Source organism: Porites lutea, chromosome 10, assembly GCF_958299795.1.
Source record: "Porites lutea chromosome 10, jaPorLute2.1, whole genome shotgun sequence".
NCBI lineage: Eukaryota > Metazoa > Cnidaria > Anthozoa > Scleractinia > Poritidae > Porites > Porites lutea.
Window position 1 is genome coordinate 26,381,085 of NC_133210.1, and position 17,778 is coordinate 26,398,862.

The window sequence follows — 17,778 nt, forward strand, 5'->3', positions numbered from 1 at the left end:
TGATGTGGTATATGCGCGGTTCTGCTATAAACCTGAAAGAAGCCGGCTTGTCAACCTGAGCGTCCTTATTTTCCTGATGCAACTTTCAGGACGTTGTGGATCGCGGGGGAGCTTGGGAAAGAATTTTTCGAAGCGCGTAAGGCGACACAAAGCATAGGTATGCAACTCCATTAACAATTTGTGCCTCGTTCGACTTTGTCGCGGTTCTACCACCTGATCGTCTGATGGTTGAATACCCGTCATAATTGGCTCGAAAGCGACAACACAGCGCTGTTCACTACGTTTTCCAAGACGTTTTATGAGCGTTCTATCCTTTTTTATCATTGCCAAAAACCGTCGTCATTTTCCTCATTCATATTTTCATATTGATGGCAATAAACATAGTAGCCTGCGAGCAAGCTCTCTGGGCGCTCTGACGGCGGGGCGGGAAAAGGAAGAAGAGCTTGCAACTACGTCTCTGGAATTTGAATATCTGCATCGAAAAAGTCGATGCGAAATGCCGAGTGGCAGAGATGACTGTTAGTAATGATGTAAAATGACGTCATTACCCTTGGCATGTGTTTTTCAATGTTTGTTTACATTCGCGCTCGTTTCCGCTTCGCGCTGATTGGCGGAAATTTGACAGCTCAGTCGACAAGGAGCCACAGGGAATTGGAGGTGGAATTCATATTCCAGAGACGGAGTTGCAAGCTCTCCTTCCTTTTCCCGCCCCACTGCCAGAGCGCCCCAGAGAGCTTGCTCGCAGGCTATAAACATAGTACAGTCGACTCTCTCTAAGACGGACACCTTTGGGATGGCATCATGTGTCCGTCTTAGAGAGACATGTCCGTCTTATTGAGATTCAAGATTGAACCTCTTTACAACCTTGGGGCAGAAGAAAGTGGCCGTTGTAGAGAGGTTTAAACAAGAGTCAATGTATCAGGGGCACCGAACGTCAATTTTTGGAAAATATCTGTTCGGAAGACGATTTGAGAACTAGAATTTTCGGAACATTTGTTGTAAAATTTCTTGCTTGCCTGCCACTTCTAGGATTTTCGAACATCTAAAAAATGGTATAATTGCCCATTTTTAACGGATTTTTACCCTAAAAAGTTTACCTAGAATTTTCGGGAGCCTTTTTTCTGGCTGAAATTTTCGAAAAGGTAAGTTTTGATCCCTATAATTTTCTGATCACTAGACTTTCAGCTAGGAAATCCGAACAGATGAAAAACTTTTAGGTGATAAAAATGTGCCTATATCTACCGTTTAAATGCTAAAATACGTTCAGCAATGCTATGTTTTAGTGGTTTTGACTATATTCTCGTTGGGTGCCCCTGATGTTTGGACTGTCCGAAAAAAAAGTGGCCGTTGCAGAGAGGCGGCCGTTGTGGAGAGGTGGCCATTAATAGAAGTTCGACTGTAATTAAAAAGGAGTAGAGAAAGGCAGGAAACGAACTCAAGGTATCCGGATCTTAGAGAGGTGTCCATCTTAGAGAAATGTCCGTCTCATAGAGCCGATAACTAGCATTTAAAACAATACTTCTAATCTTTGTCTCAAAAGCGAACTCGGTTTTCTTTGTTAAATGTACGTTTTAGTGTAGAAAACGAACAGACGAACATCTCACGGTGATAAAACAGGATAAAAGTTGGACAAAATCAGCAAAATTTCCACTCTGGAGAGCGGATTAAAAAAAAAGAACATGATGTGGATTCGTATTCCCGATTCGCCGGATACGTTTCGACGGAAGCCGTATCCGGAGGGAAAAAGTTGCGGATTCCAAAATAGCCGGATACGTGTGCACGAGGCCTAAATTTCCAGGAAAAACAGCACAGATGGTACATGCACTCATTGCGTTCCAAATTCCAGCCATTCCAATCCCAGAGTCCTTCTCGCTGTTTATAATAGTGAAAGGTCAAACATCTTCTGTTGTTTGGGAGGCAAGCTGTTTACAATAATAACAGTTTCCATGGCATAGTAATTGTGAAACAAAAACGTGATTAACTCTTGCTTGACTAACAAAGACAACATGCGACATTCCGACAGTGGGCTTCAGTTAATGGCTTAAAGAACAATACAGCTGTCAGGTCATTAGATGATCGAAAAAACAGCAAAGAGTGACTCACTTTAGCCATTTGTATTTACATTGTTCACGTTTAAAGCAGTATGTTTATAACCGTAAGATATGGAGGTATGCTCTCATTTCTTCTTGTAAACCGTTTAACTTCGATTTTAATACTGCGAATCTGACTTCGTGACTGAGCGATGTTAAAAATTTATGTTTACACGCGATGAGGCGACGTGTTGCATCTCACAAACGTCACGAGGAAGTAATTGCGCTCCTTGCTTTCGGTTTTAGATTGTCAAGAAGCTCTTTTTAACCCAAATTGTATGACAAAAGTTCTTTTAGAAGACATCAAAAAGAGGTGCCGACGAGGAAGAGAAGGTTGGTTTCTAGTCACTTGTTTAAACTAAGCTTTCGTCAGCTGTTGTTTGTTGAGTTTATGTTCAATATCTCAAGCTGTTTGTTCGATGCTTGTATTTGGAAATGTTTGTGTTTTCTCAGAGATAATTGACCTGTCGGATGAATCGGGCAATCTAAAGAATCTTTTGGAGCATAAAAGTGAATATGCCACTGAAATTCTCAAAGCTCGACACTCGTTTATTCTGATTAGAGTTGACAGTGAGTATTAATTCTATACTTTTGACATGTTTTTTTATCTTTACGCCGTTGTTGCACTGTAAGATGATTTATTTGTTTGAAAAGCGAAATACGAACTTGTTATTCAAACGGCTTAGATTTTTAAAAACTTATAATAAGTCGCCGACATCATATTTTTGGTACTCCATGAAAGTAGACGCAGGAATAATGGAATGGAGCATGGAACACGGACTTGAGGAACATGCGGAACCTACTAAAATTTAGAGTTCAAGTATTGAATTATTTTCCCCTAGAATAGCAGAACAAGCAAAATATGCGAGCTTCATCAAAATTATTGCTTGCCTTTCCATGTCAAGATGATTTTCATTGAAACGGTCATATAAATTCCCTTGCTCTACATCACAGTCAAAACTCTGTTAAAACAAAAACTGAGAGGGGCCATAAAAAGTGTCTGCATTAAATGGGTTGAATTTAGAGAAAATCTTAGGACTTTCTTCCCCCAGGGACAAAGAAAACTATCTGTAATAATTAGGTGTTGAAAGTGGGTGTCTTTGAAGTGGGATTTGACTGTATGGTGGTGCATTTTTAACTTTAGGGATCTAAGGCTGGGGGGGGGGGGAGGGGGTAAATACATAGAAGGTATTTAAAAGAGAGAGGCGTTTATTGTCATATCTTTAACAAATTCACTAATATGCTTTGCAAAAATATCAAGAGAGTTTATAAGTAATTTATTTTTGTTTTTAATAAAGAAAAAGAAGGAGATGAAGTATCAACATACACTCCACTTCTTAATGACATCAAGACAATAACATCTACCTTCTTGCGTAAGTAAATAACAACAGTAAATTTATCATGACAATGATACTGATAATGGTACTAAATTACTTAATTTAGAATTTAGAAGTGAGTGGAAGATGTGAAATGTTACTGAAAATTACTGAAATTTGAAAGACAACAGTCCTAGGTGACCAAGGTAAAGAGGTCTATATTAAGGCCAAAGGTCTCTCTATTTAAGCCCAGTAAATTGGGCTGGCTTAGTCAACCATGCCACACCAGTCCTGTGTTCATATGAGAAATTTAAGTCTGGTAAAATAGGGTATGTTTATCAAAAAAATGAGTAATTTATATAGAAAAGTCGTGCTTTTCTTTACTGTAGTCCTGAAAGTTTTTAAATGATTTTTATGTAAAAGAAATTTTCAGGTGCTTTCTTTCAATAAAGATGTACAGTCACATATTTGAAAGAGTTTTTATGTTTCGGCCAGCCAGTCTGGGAAGTTTGTGTGGCAAAATTCCAGCCTGGCCAAACCAAAGAACTATTAGATTCAGTAAAAAAAAAAAAAGTGCCATAAAACTTGGAGACTGGGACCTCAAACCTGGAGGTTTCCAAAATATTTGTCAAATAAAACGTAGGCTCAATTACCAGCCACTGTTCAGGAAAATGAGCCCACACTCATCCCCCTGAAGGAGTGGCTGGACACATGCGATCAGTCGTCTCTCTTCGGGGAGGATCAAAGACCGGACCCGGGAGACAGCGGAAATCAAGCCTTATAAAACCAAAAAGGCAGATTATTTTTGTCATGGTGTTCTTTACCCTATTAGTTGTCTCTGTTGTACCCTGTTGTTGCTTTTATGGGATTTGTAAGAAGATTCTGTTTCACCGTCTACGTCGATCGATAGGACCCCGAGTAGCCATTTTGAGTTTGCTATAAAGCTTTCCCTGAGACCTTAGGCAACCTATGTTTCACAGGAATGAGTTTGGAATTACACCCATGTTTCCCCAAAAATTAGATTGATACATTATATTATATGATGACAGATTTTTTTAATTCACCTGATTCCTTTTGGAATTTTCCGGTAATGTTGAGATTTACCGTCTCACTGTGAGATTTGGAGGCCAAATCATGAGACCATGAGTTGTTAGCCCAAACCGTGAGAGTTGGAAGGTATGAGGTTACTAAATGAGCATTCTCTTACAAACAATATTATTTTGTTTGTTGCTGCAGAACATCTGACCCGGCCACAAAGCAGTCAAAGTATAACCAGCCCACCAAGTCGACAGGGAAGACGCAAATCAAGTGGTAACTGGGCAAAAGCCAGAACAAGTGTGGCACTGAGTGGAGAACTCAGGAAGCGAGCAAGAATGAAAAAATCATGAGGATCACATTTTAATGTCATTTATTACTGTTCTGTCATAGTACAGTAATTTGTATGTTATCCCAAGGGGTGGGAGGGGGGTGCTCAACTAAGTTTTATATGGGTAGGCTCCGCCCCAAGGTACAACCCCTTACACTTTTATATACTATTTTCGTTAGAAAAGGGACCCCTTTTGTATACCCACTACGCATCTGTCAAATAATTCGCCCTTTCACTTACCTACATTAGAACACATCATCACTTTTAAGGTCTCTAAATGCACCCTCTTTTTAATATGAATAAATCACTAAACCAAGAAGTTTTGTTGTCTCTTTCACATCCATGAAATATATCTGTTAGCCCTTTTTGGTCCTTTTACAGTCCAAAATGACAGATTTCCCTACCCTTTCACATACTTCAACTACCCTTTGATCTTTGAAAAAGGTACCCTGGGGGGTATTCCCTATAATGGCCTATGTTGGGAGGTTCCACCTCACAGGGGTATCTTTTTTAGGCTTCTACAGGTATATGAAAGGGTAGGGATTTCACAAGTTGAAGTACATGAAATGGTAGGGAAATCTATCATTTTGGTCTGTAAAAAGGCGCAAAACTTCTAACGATGTGCTTTATGGCCGTGAAAAAGTCAAAGAAATTTTCTGGTTTGTGATTTGTTCATATTTTAAAGACAGCACATTACAGCAGTTAAAAGGGATGAAAAGTTCCTAACAAGATGTGTGAAAGGGGTACTATTTTTCAATAAAAGGGTTAGCTTTTCTGTCAAAAATGGTGTATAAAAGGGGTTAGGCCTCATGGCGGAGCATCCCTGTAAAAAACTTTGTTGAGTACCCCACTGGGCTTTGTGCAAGAATCTCATGCCAGCACTAAGCACCTTAGAAGACCAATTTTGAGATATAGAAACTAACTGTTTTGCAGTTTAAAGGTCAATTATAGCTGGAACCTAGCCTGCAAGATACTATCCTGGGACGCTACAGCTCTCTCATTCCCTTCTTCCCTCCCCTACCCCCGTACCCCTGAGAACTCCAGCAGGCTAGCTGGAACCTCCTGTTAGGGATCACCAATTCTTGGCATTATGGTGGTTACTAATGGGAGGTTTGACAATATATGGAACAAAACTATAAGAGCTGTACTCTTGAGCTTCTATTCTCATTTCGTTTTGAACAACTTGTACTCTTCAAAATTATTAGACTTATTATACATACACATGTACAGATTTAGTGAACAAATGAACATCACATTTAATTGAGATATTTTTTTGAAAAAGAAAAGGTCTTCAACTTTTTTAATTTTAAGAGCGTGACTTTAAACAAAATGAATATATCAGTAAAATGAGAAGGTACATTAATGTTTGTCTGCTTATTTATTTATTTTTTGGTCATGGCACAGGTACCCCAACCTCACAATTGAGCCTGGGATACCTGTGGTCACGGGTGACGGGTCAAAACAAAAAAGTAAACTTGCAAACCCTGTCTTGTCACTCCCACTTCTGCCAATACCTAAATTCAAGAAAAATTATTGATCTACATCCCGTGGGCAGACATACACGTAAAAGGGCTGGGCAATTGGTCATCAGAAACTTGGAAAACCAATCTTGACATATGGCTCTACAAGCCTTATTTTAATAAAACATACAGCGCTAAGTAATAACTGTGTACTAATTCTCATAGCCTGCGTAGCAAGCGTTTCCAATCGTGTTATTGCGCGAAAGTTAGAGCGGAAGCAAAAAAAAACCCTCCCCCTCCCCCGTCATTCATTTTTTCTTTCCTCTTGCCCCAGCTTTCTAGACGAACCTCGCAAGGAAACGCTTGCTATGCAGGCTATAATTCTCAGGGGATGGGGTGGCAGTCCACTATTTGGCCTAACCGGGTATGTGTAGCCTCCCCTGCAGACATTCTTAGGCGTGCGTCACGCGTTCCTAAGAATGTCTGCGGGGGAGGCTAGGGTATGTGCCGCTGAACAGGATATGGTTTTCAGTGTCTTTAGGCTTTACAGGGTACATATACACTTTCACTATTTAGCCTCTTGAACAGGTTGTCATTTTGGACCAGAAACCTTTAAATGAGTGTGGAGGCTGCCAATGAGGGGTCTTCATTTGTGTACTAACATTCTTTTTTCCCAAAAAGAGTCTAATTCCATGATGTTAGTTTGAAAACTTGTTTTACCCTGTATGCAAACCATACGAATCAGGCGCTTGTTTCTCGAGAGACCCGGTAACTTTTCGGGTCCGAAAAGAAATTTTGAAATGGAATACTGTATATATAGTAGCACAGTTAACCTAACTCACAAACCGGTCAATTTTGCTTCCTTAACTGGTAGTTTCATTGAGTCATTTTCAAAATTATTGAAACTTTGATCTGGAATGCAAACACGGTAAACATAAAAGCGCTCAATTTTCGGGTCTGAAGAACTATCGGGACTTTCAAGAAACGGGCGCCAGGGCAATAAAATAAAGTCTCTTGTTTTGAAAAGAGCCAGGGTTTGAAGGCTTCGGCGGCACATCTCTCTACCAAAACTTCCATTGAGTACCCACCCGTACCAATTAAGTCGGCAATTTACTCTGCGTCCCAACCCCTTTCATATACCGCCTCCTGGCCCCTCCCTCCCTCTCTACCAAAACTTCCATTGAGTTCCCACCGGTACCAATTAAGTCGGCAATTTACTTTGACTCCCAACCCCTTTGATATGTGGCTTCCTCGCCCCTCCCTCTCTACCAAAACTTCCATTGAGTAGCCACCCATACCAATTAATTTGTTGTTGGTTCTCTCCCTTGCTCCGAGAGCTTTTTCTCCGGGTACTCCGGTTTTCCCCTCTCCTCAAAAACCAACACTTCCAAATTCCAATTCGACCAGAAATCACGTAGACGAAGAAACAATTTGTGGATGTGCTACCTCTAAATCATTATTATTTATTAATTATTATTTATTTATTTACTCCCAACCCTTTTCATATGTGGCTTCTTCGCCTCGCCCCTCCCTCTCTCTCTACCAAAACTTTCATTGAGTACCCACCCGTAACAATTAATTGTCGGCAATTTCCTCTGACTCCCAATCCCTCCCTTCACTGAAGATCACCCTATCGTTAGCCTGCGTAGCAGCCTGTATCACGCCCTATATAGACCATTAGTATATACAGAAGGTTTACAGTGTCTACGACACAGGCTACCTATCGTTGCTTCTTATGTAACTCGAGCTTTCAATAATACTGTTGCGTCTTTACTCTGAGATACAGTAATCAGTGATAACACAAATTGTTACTCTAAGCAAAGAACAGGAAAGAAAATACAAAAAGTGCAACAGAATTTTAATCCTGGATTAGCGCTAATCGGCCCTTCAGGAACCGAGCCCAGAGTCCTGGAGGCGAGATTGTTTTAATTTAAGGGCGTAGTCCGAGCGTCCCCTCGCCCCGTTGTAGCGTTGTTTAAAAGCGGAGTTTGGGAAAGCTTGAGCGATTTTCAATTTTGTGAGGGTGGAGGAGGGAGAGATGGACGAGCGAAATTCATAAAGTGTCCCAACTGTTTTGTCCGGGGTTGTAGGTGGGTGGTTGGTGATTGCTATCATACCGCACAATTCTTTCCATTTCACGCTCCTTCCTTCTTTACTTTGTATCACAGTTCCTTCAACGACAAAAGTTACGACAGGGTAAAAGCCCTGAGGACGAGGTTGAAGTTATGATGTTTTCCTGAGCAATTTATACCTCATTATTCTATTTACGTAGGGACAAGCCACTCAGGCTGCGCTTTACTGCGGCTTCTTAAATTATGATTGGGCAAATCGGTTCTTGCGGCGTGCCGCAGAGGTTCCGAATGTACCGTGCTCTTTGTGGGTCTTTGTGTTCGTGCCGCGCTGGAGAGGAACATGTCCCCCAACATTTTCTTGTGTCTAGGAACCTGATTTTGTCTCTGCGTGTTACTGCTATGCCTCCTTGTACTTTGTCGCGGTTTTGCTCGATCTCCGCTGTGGCATGACCTCTTCCAAGTTTACGACTGAAAAACAAGTTGTCCTTGCACAATCTTGCGGATTACCACTAATTTCAGCCCAATCAGCCCGTTTCTTTCAGGTCATTGAGTAATCCTATTTATTTCCCTTTTGGATAACAAGGACATAAATAAAGAAATCCCACATCCTCTGTATTGACAACCAGCTTTCTCAGTGTTGAATATTTAGAATTCCAGAAACTATAGATCATTTAAAAAGTTAGTGACAGTCATGATGTTAAAGCAAGTTCACTTAATAGGGAGTTCCATGAAAGAAAAAAAATATGACGATACGATTTTCCGTGTGCGCGAGCAGTCTGGGCTTGTATGGACTTCCAGTAAGGTCAAAAACGTGGACTCAGGCACAGAAAGCCATTTGATCGTGTTTGTAAACGAATACACTGAACTAAGTTATCCAGAGCGTTCGTGGCTTCCTTCACAAATGGAAAGTTTAAACGATCATCGTTTAAGATCTTCAGAGTAGATTAATCTGTAAACGGATAAATAAAGGTTTCCTTTGGTTGCCCGCTTTAACCCATCATACATGTGCAACATCATTATCATACTTGCCCAACCGGTTTAAAAGTATTCTGTTGAATTCCCGACGCTTCATCTTTGCAAAATGCGGGAAAAAAAACAACTTAACTTGAAAGTAGAGAGCTTTAGATTTGAGGGCGAGGACGACTAAGAGTACGAGATTTTCTTAATACTAAGTAGTGCACGTGCGTGAACCAGCGTTATTCGGCGGAAAAACGTGATGGCCGTCGTCATTCTGCAACGGGTTTTCAGTAGCGAGAATGTCGTAGTGGCGGGAACAAGTAATCAAACGTATGAAGTTCTATCATTTTGCTATCGGGAGGGGGGTTAACCTCCTTTAGTATAAATAACCGTCAATTTTTAGGTGAAAAATGTAAAATGGAGCTTTCCGAGGTGTCTTTCTCAGTTAAGAACAAGCGCAAAAACGTCCTCAAATCTAAAGCTCTCTAGTATAGCCAAAGAAGTGTCATTTATAGTTCGTCAAAGGCATCAAAAGTTAGGACTACCTTACAAGACTTAATATAATCACTCACTTGCAGTGAGGGTTTACGCCCTTTTTTTACCTTTTGAAATTGCTAAAAGTCTGTGAAAAGCGATCCATATCAGCGACTGTAAGGCCGCGTAAAGTAACTATTTTTTTTGTTTTAGCGTTTTTAATTTAAAAAATTAGTTTTGTATTAAAAGGAGTTGTTCTATAGGCGTAAATCTCTCGATAGTGGAATAAACTTTCATACTGTTAAATATTAATGTTTTTGTATGTCTTATATTCATGCTTGATTAATATTATTATTATTATTCTTTTATAACAGAGAAAACACGAAATTTCAACCAGAAAAACTGCTTTTTCTATGAACCCTAACATAGGAGAGGTGTTAAGAAGTTCTGGTTTATGAAGTTAAACTATGATTGAAAGCCAGCGCCCTTTTCCAGCGGCTGCTACCAGCTGTTTTTGCTTGGACAAGTTTCCGACAGATCAGTAGATCATCTGCCTCACGTTACAAATAAAAAGTAAGAGTAACACGAGAAAAGAAGCAGTCAAAAAACAAACAAACAAATTAATCGGCAGGAAAAAAATCACAATAGCAGCAGGTAACAAACAGACTCTCAAACTTGTCATGTTCTCCCAGGGCCTTACGAACCGACAACGCGACTGACAAACCACGCGAACGACTTTGCTAAAAGCCATACCAGAAAAAAACCGTAGGATTTTAAAACTGAGGGTTTGGAATGCCATGACAGTGAAGTTTTACTTTTGGACTGATACAGTATAAGATTACATGTTTTTCGCGAAAGAACCACACCCCTTCTAGACCAGTGGCAAGCATCTTTGCCCGTCTCTTTTTTCACTAAAGAAAATAAGAACTTATTTTTAAAGAACCTGGCTAAATAGCCTAATTTTAAGTAGATACCGCATATGTAAGAACCTTTTAAGACTAACCTGGTAAAATCTAGGTTCTTATAGGTTGTCCATACTGTATAAACAAGTTAAACCCTCTCAATGATATGTTTTTTCAGCCAAGTATAGCTAAGAGCACAGAACTATTACTATGAGCCTTTTTATTTTTGTTTGTTTGCTTGTCTTTTTTTTGCCATTGTCTTCTCTTTTGCTCGTTATTGCTTCGTCTTTGCCGTTTGTTTGAAAGGTTTTCACTGGACTAAGTCATATCAGCTTTTAGCAGAATTTCCTTTCTCGGTATTTAGCATTAATAAATATTGATAAGCTAAAAGAATCTGGAACACATGATTTGAGAAACAAGGTGATTAAAATATTTTGAATCGTTCCGTAAAAGAAGCGAAGATTAAGGTTGTTTACGCCACATCACCGGCATTTCTGTTCATGAGAAATAAGTCGTTTTCGACAACAGACAACAACAAAGATGATTAAACATGTTAAAATTTCAATTTGAATGGAATCAGACAAATTAATTCTAAAAGAAGTTTACTTTGTCACCTTGTGCTTCACTTCCGCAAACAGGCAAAGAAAGATTGAATGGTACGCTAGTTTCGTTGGTGTGATGGAACAAAGAGAGTGTTGAATAGAAATCGTACGTACGTTTTGCTTATGCAGTGTATAAAGTGGCGTATTTACCAATATCCCCACCCCCGCCCCTTAAAAAAAAAGCGGCCGCCAACCTCCAGTAGAAAGTGGCGAGCGATTAGGCTGACCTTGCATGCTTTCAGTTTAATAATACAAAACTGATTCTTACGCCGAAAACGGAAGGAAACACAACATCAAGTAAACTGAAAATTTACCCCCGATTTTTCATGATTTTTGGCTTAAAAAATCGTCATTCCATGGCATGCTTTGTCCAAACAAAAAGATTAAGGTATAAACTTAATAAATGGACTGATAGTGGCTGACAAGCTTTGCCTGAAGCCGTGAAAGTTTTGCTTAAAAGCCAGCTCACTGATTCGCAGACTGTGGAAATTCCCTTCCCTTTCCCTAGCCTGTGTGGCAGGCGCTAAAGGGGAAGTCGAGGCGGGGGGAGGGAGAAAAGTACCCTTCCCCCGTCACATGTTCCCTTGCGCGTTTACTCTTTTACCTACCGATGGTTGTATGAACTTTCACCTATTCACTCGCCAGTTTGTTTTAAAATTGTTTTTCTTTGCATTTTTCCGTCTTTTTGTATCGCCGCAGCGTTGAAAGGAGTGTCTGTCTCTTTGCGGAAGGTCTGGTTGTGATGTGTTATTTGCTTTCACGTCGTGCTTGTTTTTGACCGGACCTAAATGAATTTTCCACCTTGTTTGTTTTGACAAGCGAGGAAAGTGGCATAAAGGCCTTACTCAGATCCTCGATCGCGTACTAAAGACCGAAAATTCTGTTGCGTGCAAGCTAAATTTATACATTTTCCGCCAATACTGCAAATTATGTCAAATATTTTTTAACGTAGTCTTAGCAGATCGACGGAGGTGGTCGACACATTAATGATGTTAGACTGCTGCAAGTTTTCTTTTACACGTCTGCACTTCTTATACGAATCAAATGATCAAGCAGTGGCACGATTAGCTAAAATCAACAATGCTACAAACAGTTACGAAGTATTTTGTCATTGAACAAATTACCCCGACGTCAAACTCTTCGTGTGCTTTATCGAAAACATGACTTGTCTGAACGAAAATCGCAAAAGCAAATAATAAAAAAACCTTCGACAAATCTGGCTACCGGAAACAGGATAACATAATATTTACCAGTGCATGCCATACCAAAATTGTAGCGACGAAAGGGTCTTGATAAAATTGAAAAGCGTACTTGGAGACTATAGATAAACCCCGAACATCGTCCTGAAGTGGGGTACGATAAAATTGATTGGTTGATTAAATGTTCCTTTCGCGTGTAAGAATCTAACCCAGTTGACTTTGAACGACGACATCTTCAAGGGCAAGGCGTTCATTATCAATGGAAAAATTTGTCGAGTAAACTCGACTCCGCCGGCAAAATTGAGAGTCACAAAAGTGTCAAAAAGTCCCAGCGTGGCGTAAATCAAATCAAACCAACCCAAACCAGTTAACAATTTCCGGTGTCGTATAAAGGAGATGCCAGTTGCGATCAGTTGCTTTAATTCCGCGAGGTAAAGTATGCTTTGAGACATTCAGAGCAACTTACACGTCTCGATTGAAGGCTAACCTCAAGTATTCGAGACATGTTATCTCTTCTTCGACATGCATTTGATGCAACGATATCAACATCAACACACAGCTCCTAGTCGCCGAAGCAGAAAGTTATTTTATACAATCGTGCTCCGAGACCTTTAAGAGCGCCGGTATGCAACCTCTATCGCTTTGATTTGCATAAAAAAAGTCGGAATTCTTTCCACTGTTTGGGACGACAATGAAAGTCAAATGCATTTCAGGTGGCTTGGTGAGAACAAAATGTTTGTAGACTTCAACCAACAGGGGGTTTTGCTGTGGAAAAAATATTCCCGCTCATGAGCGCGAACAACGTTCCGGTCCATTGGTCTGCTAAACGAAATGACTCGTAACCAATGCAGAAAAATTTTATGACTATCACGCAGGCGAAACTAAAAAGGTTTCGTGATGAAATTAAATACAATTATCGTTTTCCGCAAAGTTATCGATACTTGAGGGCTTTTGTAGTGACCTTTACGGGAATCCAGAAAAAGTTGACAGAACTTGTTTCAGAAGCAACATTTCTCACATTCCATATACTTAAACCTATTCCCGTGGGACGCAAATACAAACAAAAGCAGACCTCAAAATATCATTCTTCGTGTGCTCTCAAGGAAGCAAGGAGGCCCTTGCAGGTATTAAAGAGAGCAAAAATTATTTCGAATTGTGACTTGAGCCCCAATTTTTTCTGGATAACTTATTCGCACCGTGAAAACTTTCATGGAGTATTTCCTGTCCCGAAGAAAATTTTCCGTACAGAAACCGAATACTCCCTCAGCATGACTTGCCTGCCGCAAAACATGTACAGTTGCACTTTATATTTATATTATATCAGCACAGAGATATTCTTTTGATCAAATGAACTTTATTGGCATTTTAACAACCGCTGAATAGATTCATCTTAAATCTCGATATATCGAGTATTGTCACTTTTGAAATAAATGAAATACAAACATCATTTACAAATGTGGGTTTATAGTACAGGGTGAATATTTTCCCCACAACCAAATACAAATCATTTACAACTTTACTAAGCTTCTTCTTCTTCTTATACATTTATATATATTTATAAATTCAAGACACTTTTACAAGAAATATAAACAAAATGTGCTACCCCTTGCACATCATATAACTAGATATACATGTATATGTGAAAGATATTCTTTAAGAAATTAGAAATCTACTGAGCAAGTCGAAGATTCTCTTTGCCTTTTTCTTGTGGTGGTTTTCCTGTGAAGTTGATTCGATTTAGGATCGTCTTTCTTTTTTTCCGTGGACGTCGGCGAGGTGACGAGCAGGAATTCCAGATATGGTTGTGAAAGAATAATCGCTGCTTGTATCGACAAGACACGCTCTTGGTTTTTCAGCGCGTCAAATAAATCCCAGTAGACACTGTGTTCCCACAAATGCTTGGTAAAACAAACTTTACTCTTGTACAACTTCCCTGCGAAAAAAATAAATAAAACAAAGTCCAGAGGCTCGACGAGACAAGTTGCTCTGATATTAAACATGTCGAAATTCTGACAAAAGAGTAAAATAAAGTAAAATAATAAATAATACTATAAAACAGGGAAACCATTTGAATTATCTGCGCTCAACTCGTAAAGTTAATCGATAAGCGTGCATGTTTCAGTTTTTGAGGTTCAAAGCGGAAAATTTTCAATGAATAAGAAAAAAGTTCCGGGATATTTTGGTCGAAAACGAAACACGAGGCGACTCACATGACACGGACCGTGAAATTGCCAAAAAATTTCGTTCGCAAATTTTCGCAGGATAAACGTGACTAGAAAATCCAGAAAATAGTTAGCAATGTTTCTGACCAAATTTGACAGCAACAACTTCAAAGTTGCTTGGGAAAAAATTCTAAAACGCAACTCTCGACACAAATATCCCTCATACTTCGCCTCATTTGTTTGCCCAGCTAAATAATTAGTGCAGCGTAGTAAATTGTAAAAATATTCTTAAAAAAATTCATTTCTCAAGAACATGCCACAAATATAACACAGAAATATAGTGGAACGTTTAAGCTATTCTGCTAAAGAACAAACTTTTCTCAAGAGGAGAAAACGTGAAAGATGTTGCAAAATTTTCATTGGCGCACTCAGGTCTACTCATGTAAACACAACAACGTATTTGAATGAAGATTTTATTTAGCCGCATCGAACGTGCGATTTACGACGTCTACGCGACCGAAATAACCACTCATAATTTACAACAAGATAACAAAAAATTCTTACCGCAAATTGAGCAGTTTATATCGTTCCCTTCGACAGAATCGTACTCTCTAAGAACCTCGATAACTCCTTCTAGCTCTAAAGTTCGCTGGTGCGGTGTGGTTGTGGAACTCCATTGGCTGGGAAATCTCGCTTTTTTTCTCCTTCCTCCGGTTTCTACAGCCTCCAAAACATCTCTAGCTTCCACTGTAGTCTCAGGCATCTTTTCACATCAAAAGAACCAAAAAAAGTTGCTTCTTGAACGACGAAACACGGCTAAACACAGACGTGGTGGGTGGGACGCAGCAAAAATTTTTTTTCCAGCTTTTCCACGAGGTCGCAAAAATACGAGCTATTTGCATTTTGACAACAACAACAGAGTAGATTGTCGCCCTGTGATTGGTCAACAACAGAACAATGAAAGAAGGTTGAATGGCATATAATCCACATGCGCGGACTGTGATTGGACAAGAAGACGACGTGCAGCACGTGACTCGTGCCATGAATGGCCTTTCCCGCGAAAAAATTAGTAGAAAAAGGCGCGAATAAACCCGCTCAGCATCATGGTAAATCAACAGGCTCTAAAAAAGGAGAAATTTATGCTGATCTAAAGTTTTATTTAAAACCACAAGGAAATCTGCCCCCGCATCAGTGTTTCTACTAGCTTGAGTACCAAATAATATTTATGGCAATGCCTGCTTTTGGTGAAAGGCCAATTCAAACAGATCTCATCATGAATTGGGATTTATGTACGTTTTAAGTTACCAGCAAAGTGTGCGTCACGAAAGCCGATCCACTTTCAGTGTTAGCGCGCATCTCTGTACAAAAACACCAGGCTTTCCCGCAAGCACATAATAACTGATCTTCATCTAAGCGAGTACGTTTTTTGGTTAGAATGCGATCGGTAAGGCGTAATTAAAAATCTGAAATAAAGAAAATGGAAACGAAAACAAAACTCGCGTTGGAACAATAAAAGAGCTGGTGACGAGCACGTGTTCACAGGTTGCTGTAAAGAAAATATTCTTTGTTTTCCTTTGCCAAAAGTGACATTATTTTAGTTTGAAGTAGCTATGGACTGCTGCAGCATTATGACTGTGTAAAAAAAGATGTCAAACTTAGCCGATTTATGTATGTGCGTAACCCTGGCTGGCTTTTTGCCACTTTTGAACAAAATACTGTACAACACTTGCTGTTGTCAGATTGTTTCTGTTTCAACAAAGGATAAAGCATTTTTTCCATACTTTAAAACATGTTACAAAAATAAGGCTGGCCGTATGAATAAAACTAAAGAAGATCTTCCTTTGCAAAGCCTTCTTTGATAATCTGTGAAGCCGGAAACAGACGCAAGAATATCATACAAATTTCAAAAACGGAAAAGGAGAAATGATCTTCTTCGGTCGATTTTTCCCTTCGCGTTTTCTTCGTCTTTTCAGTGGCCTATGAATGAAGAGAACCGATTATTGAATTTTAAGGTGCTTACCCTCGGCTTATTTAAAACTTAAAATAACATAAGCAAACTACTTGAAGGCAAAACTGAAATTACTGTATGTACAACTTCGATCGTGGTGAGGGAGAGAAAACCCGAACAGTTTGAGTGTCTCAATGATAGTTCGAGTTTTCATGGTCGCATAACAAACACGAGTGGGTTGAGGATTTGGCTGACAGCAAGATATATCTTTGAGGGTTCGAAATATCGAGGTCAACTGTGTGTTTGTAGTACTTCTTATCTTCCGTTTACAATAGGCTTCCTTTTTACCTCTTTCATTCTCCAGTCTAGTTTGAATTTTAATTACTACTGGAAGAAATTGTTAGTCTATATTTGGCCATGAGGCAGGGCGCTCGTCTTTTATTTCATGACTGACGCGACATTTTTAAGTGTCATAAGTAAAAATAATTGTGCAATGCAAACGAAATGAAAGACTGCTTTTAACAGACAGCTGAGGGCCATCACAAAAGAACGCTTCGGTTTTTAATTTTCCTTTTCTTTTCCGGAAAATTATGTTACCGGCGATCGAAGAACAGCCGATTATTTTTAGATTATTTTTGAAGCAAGATTTTTATTATTAAAGCTACAAAATGTAAAGGTAAAATTGTAGCAATTTTACGACGATTGTAATTCCATCTTATTCGTCAGATCTTGAGTTGCGTGGGGATGTTTGAAAAGAAGTCGAATACAATGGAAGAATAATTAACAAACTCTCGAACACTCGTAAAAAAAAAAAAGATTTTCAGTTGTGGTAAGAAAAGAAATGCGATGTCATAATTTTGCCTTACATCTTGGTTTTTGAAAAAATGGGGATTTTTCTTTAAATTTTGTTGGAGTACCAAAAGGAGCATATCACATGATCATTCTTCTCCAGACATATTCGTCTATAAAGTAATGATTCTGTGGTGTGTCCGGTCAATTAAAATAAAATTACTCGACAAGTAATACAGTCAGGCAGCTGTGCGGGGAACATGCACGACAAACGATTTCTTGATTATATTTAAAACTACTCGAGTGTAATATTAAGGGAATTTATGTTTATTACTGTGATCATTCACTGTCAAAAAAAGGGACAACAAAGAAAAAGAAATGTCAATCAGTCGGCGACTTTCTTCCTATGTTTTAAGAAACTGATGTTCTCAAAAACAGCAC

At 39.3% G+C, this 17,778-nt stretch overlaps 2 protein-coding genes across 3 annotated transcripts; one reads left to right on the forward strand and one right to left on the reverse strand.

The window, feature by feature from the left end:
- Window positions 1-1,848: 1,848 nt before the first annotated feature.
- On the forward strand, window positions 1,849-6,323 carry LOC140950136 (uncharacterized protein CXorf65 homolog). 2 transcript variants are annotated; one of them, XM_073399319.1, is made up of 5 exons: window positions 1,862-2,168; window positions 2,337-2,423; window positions 2,544-2,660; window positions 3,389-3,463; window positions 4,643-4,851. In XM_073399319.1, the coding sequence occupies exons 1-5, from the start codon at window positions 2,144-2,146 to the stop codon at window positions 4,792-4,794; spliced, it is 456 nt and encodes a 151-aa protein (XP_073255420.1). In that variant the 5' UTR covers window positions 1,862-2,143; the 3' UTR covers window positions 4,795-4,851. The 2 variants fall into 2 exon arrangements, with proteins under 2 accessions (XP_073255421.1, XP_073255420.1); XM_073399320.1 differs by lacking the exon at window positions 3,389-3,463 and having other exon boundaries at window positions 1,849-2,168; window positions 4,643-6,323.
- Window positions 6,324-13,772: 7,449 nt separating this feature from the next.
- Window positions 13,773-15,495, reverse strand: LOC140950799 (uncharacterized). Its single transcript, XM_073400022.1, has 2 exons — window positions 15,165-15,495; window positions 13,773-14,371 (listed from the first exon to the last, which is right to left on the reverse strand). The coding sequence occupies exons 1-2, from the start codon at window positions 15,361-15,363 to the stop codon at window positions 14,100-14,102; spliced, it is 471 nt and encodes a 156-aa protein (XP_073256123.1). The 5' UTR covers window positions 15,364-15,495; the 3' UTR covers window positions 13,773-14,099.
- Between the last annotated feature and the right edge of the window lie 2,283 nt (window positions 15,496-17,778).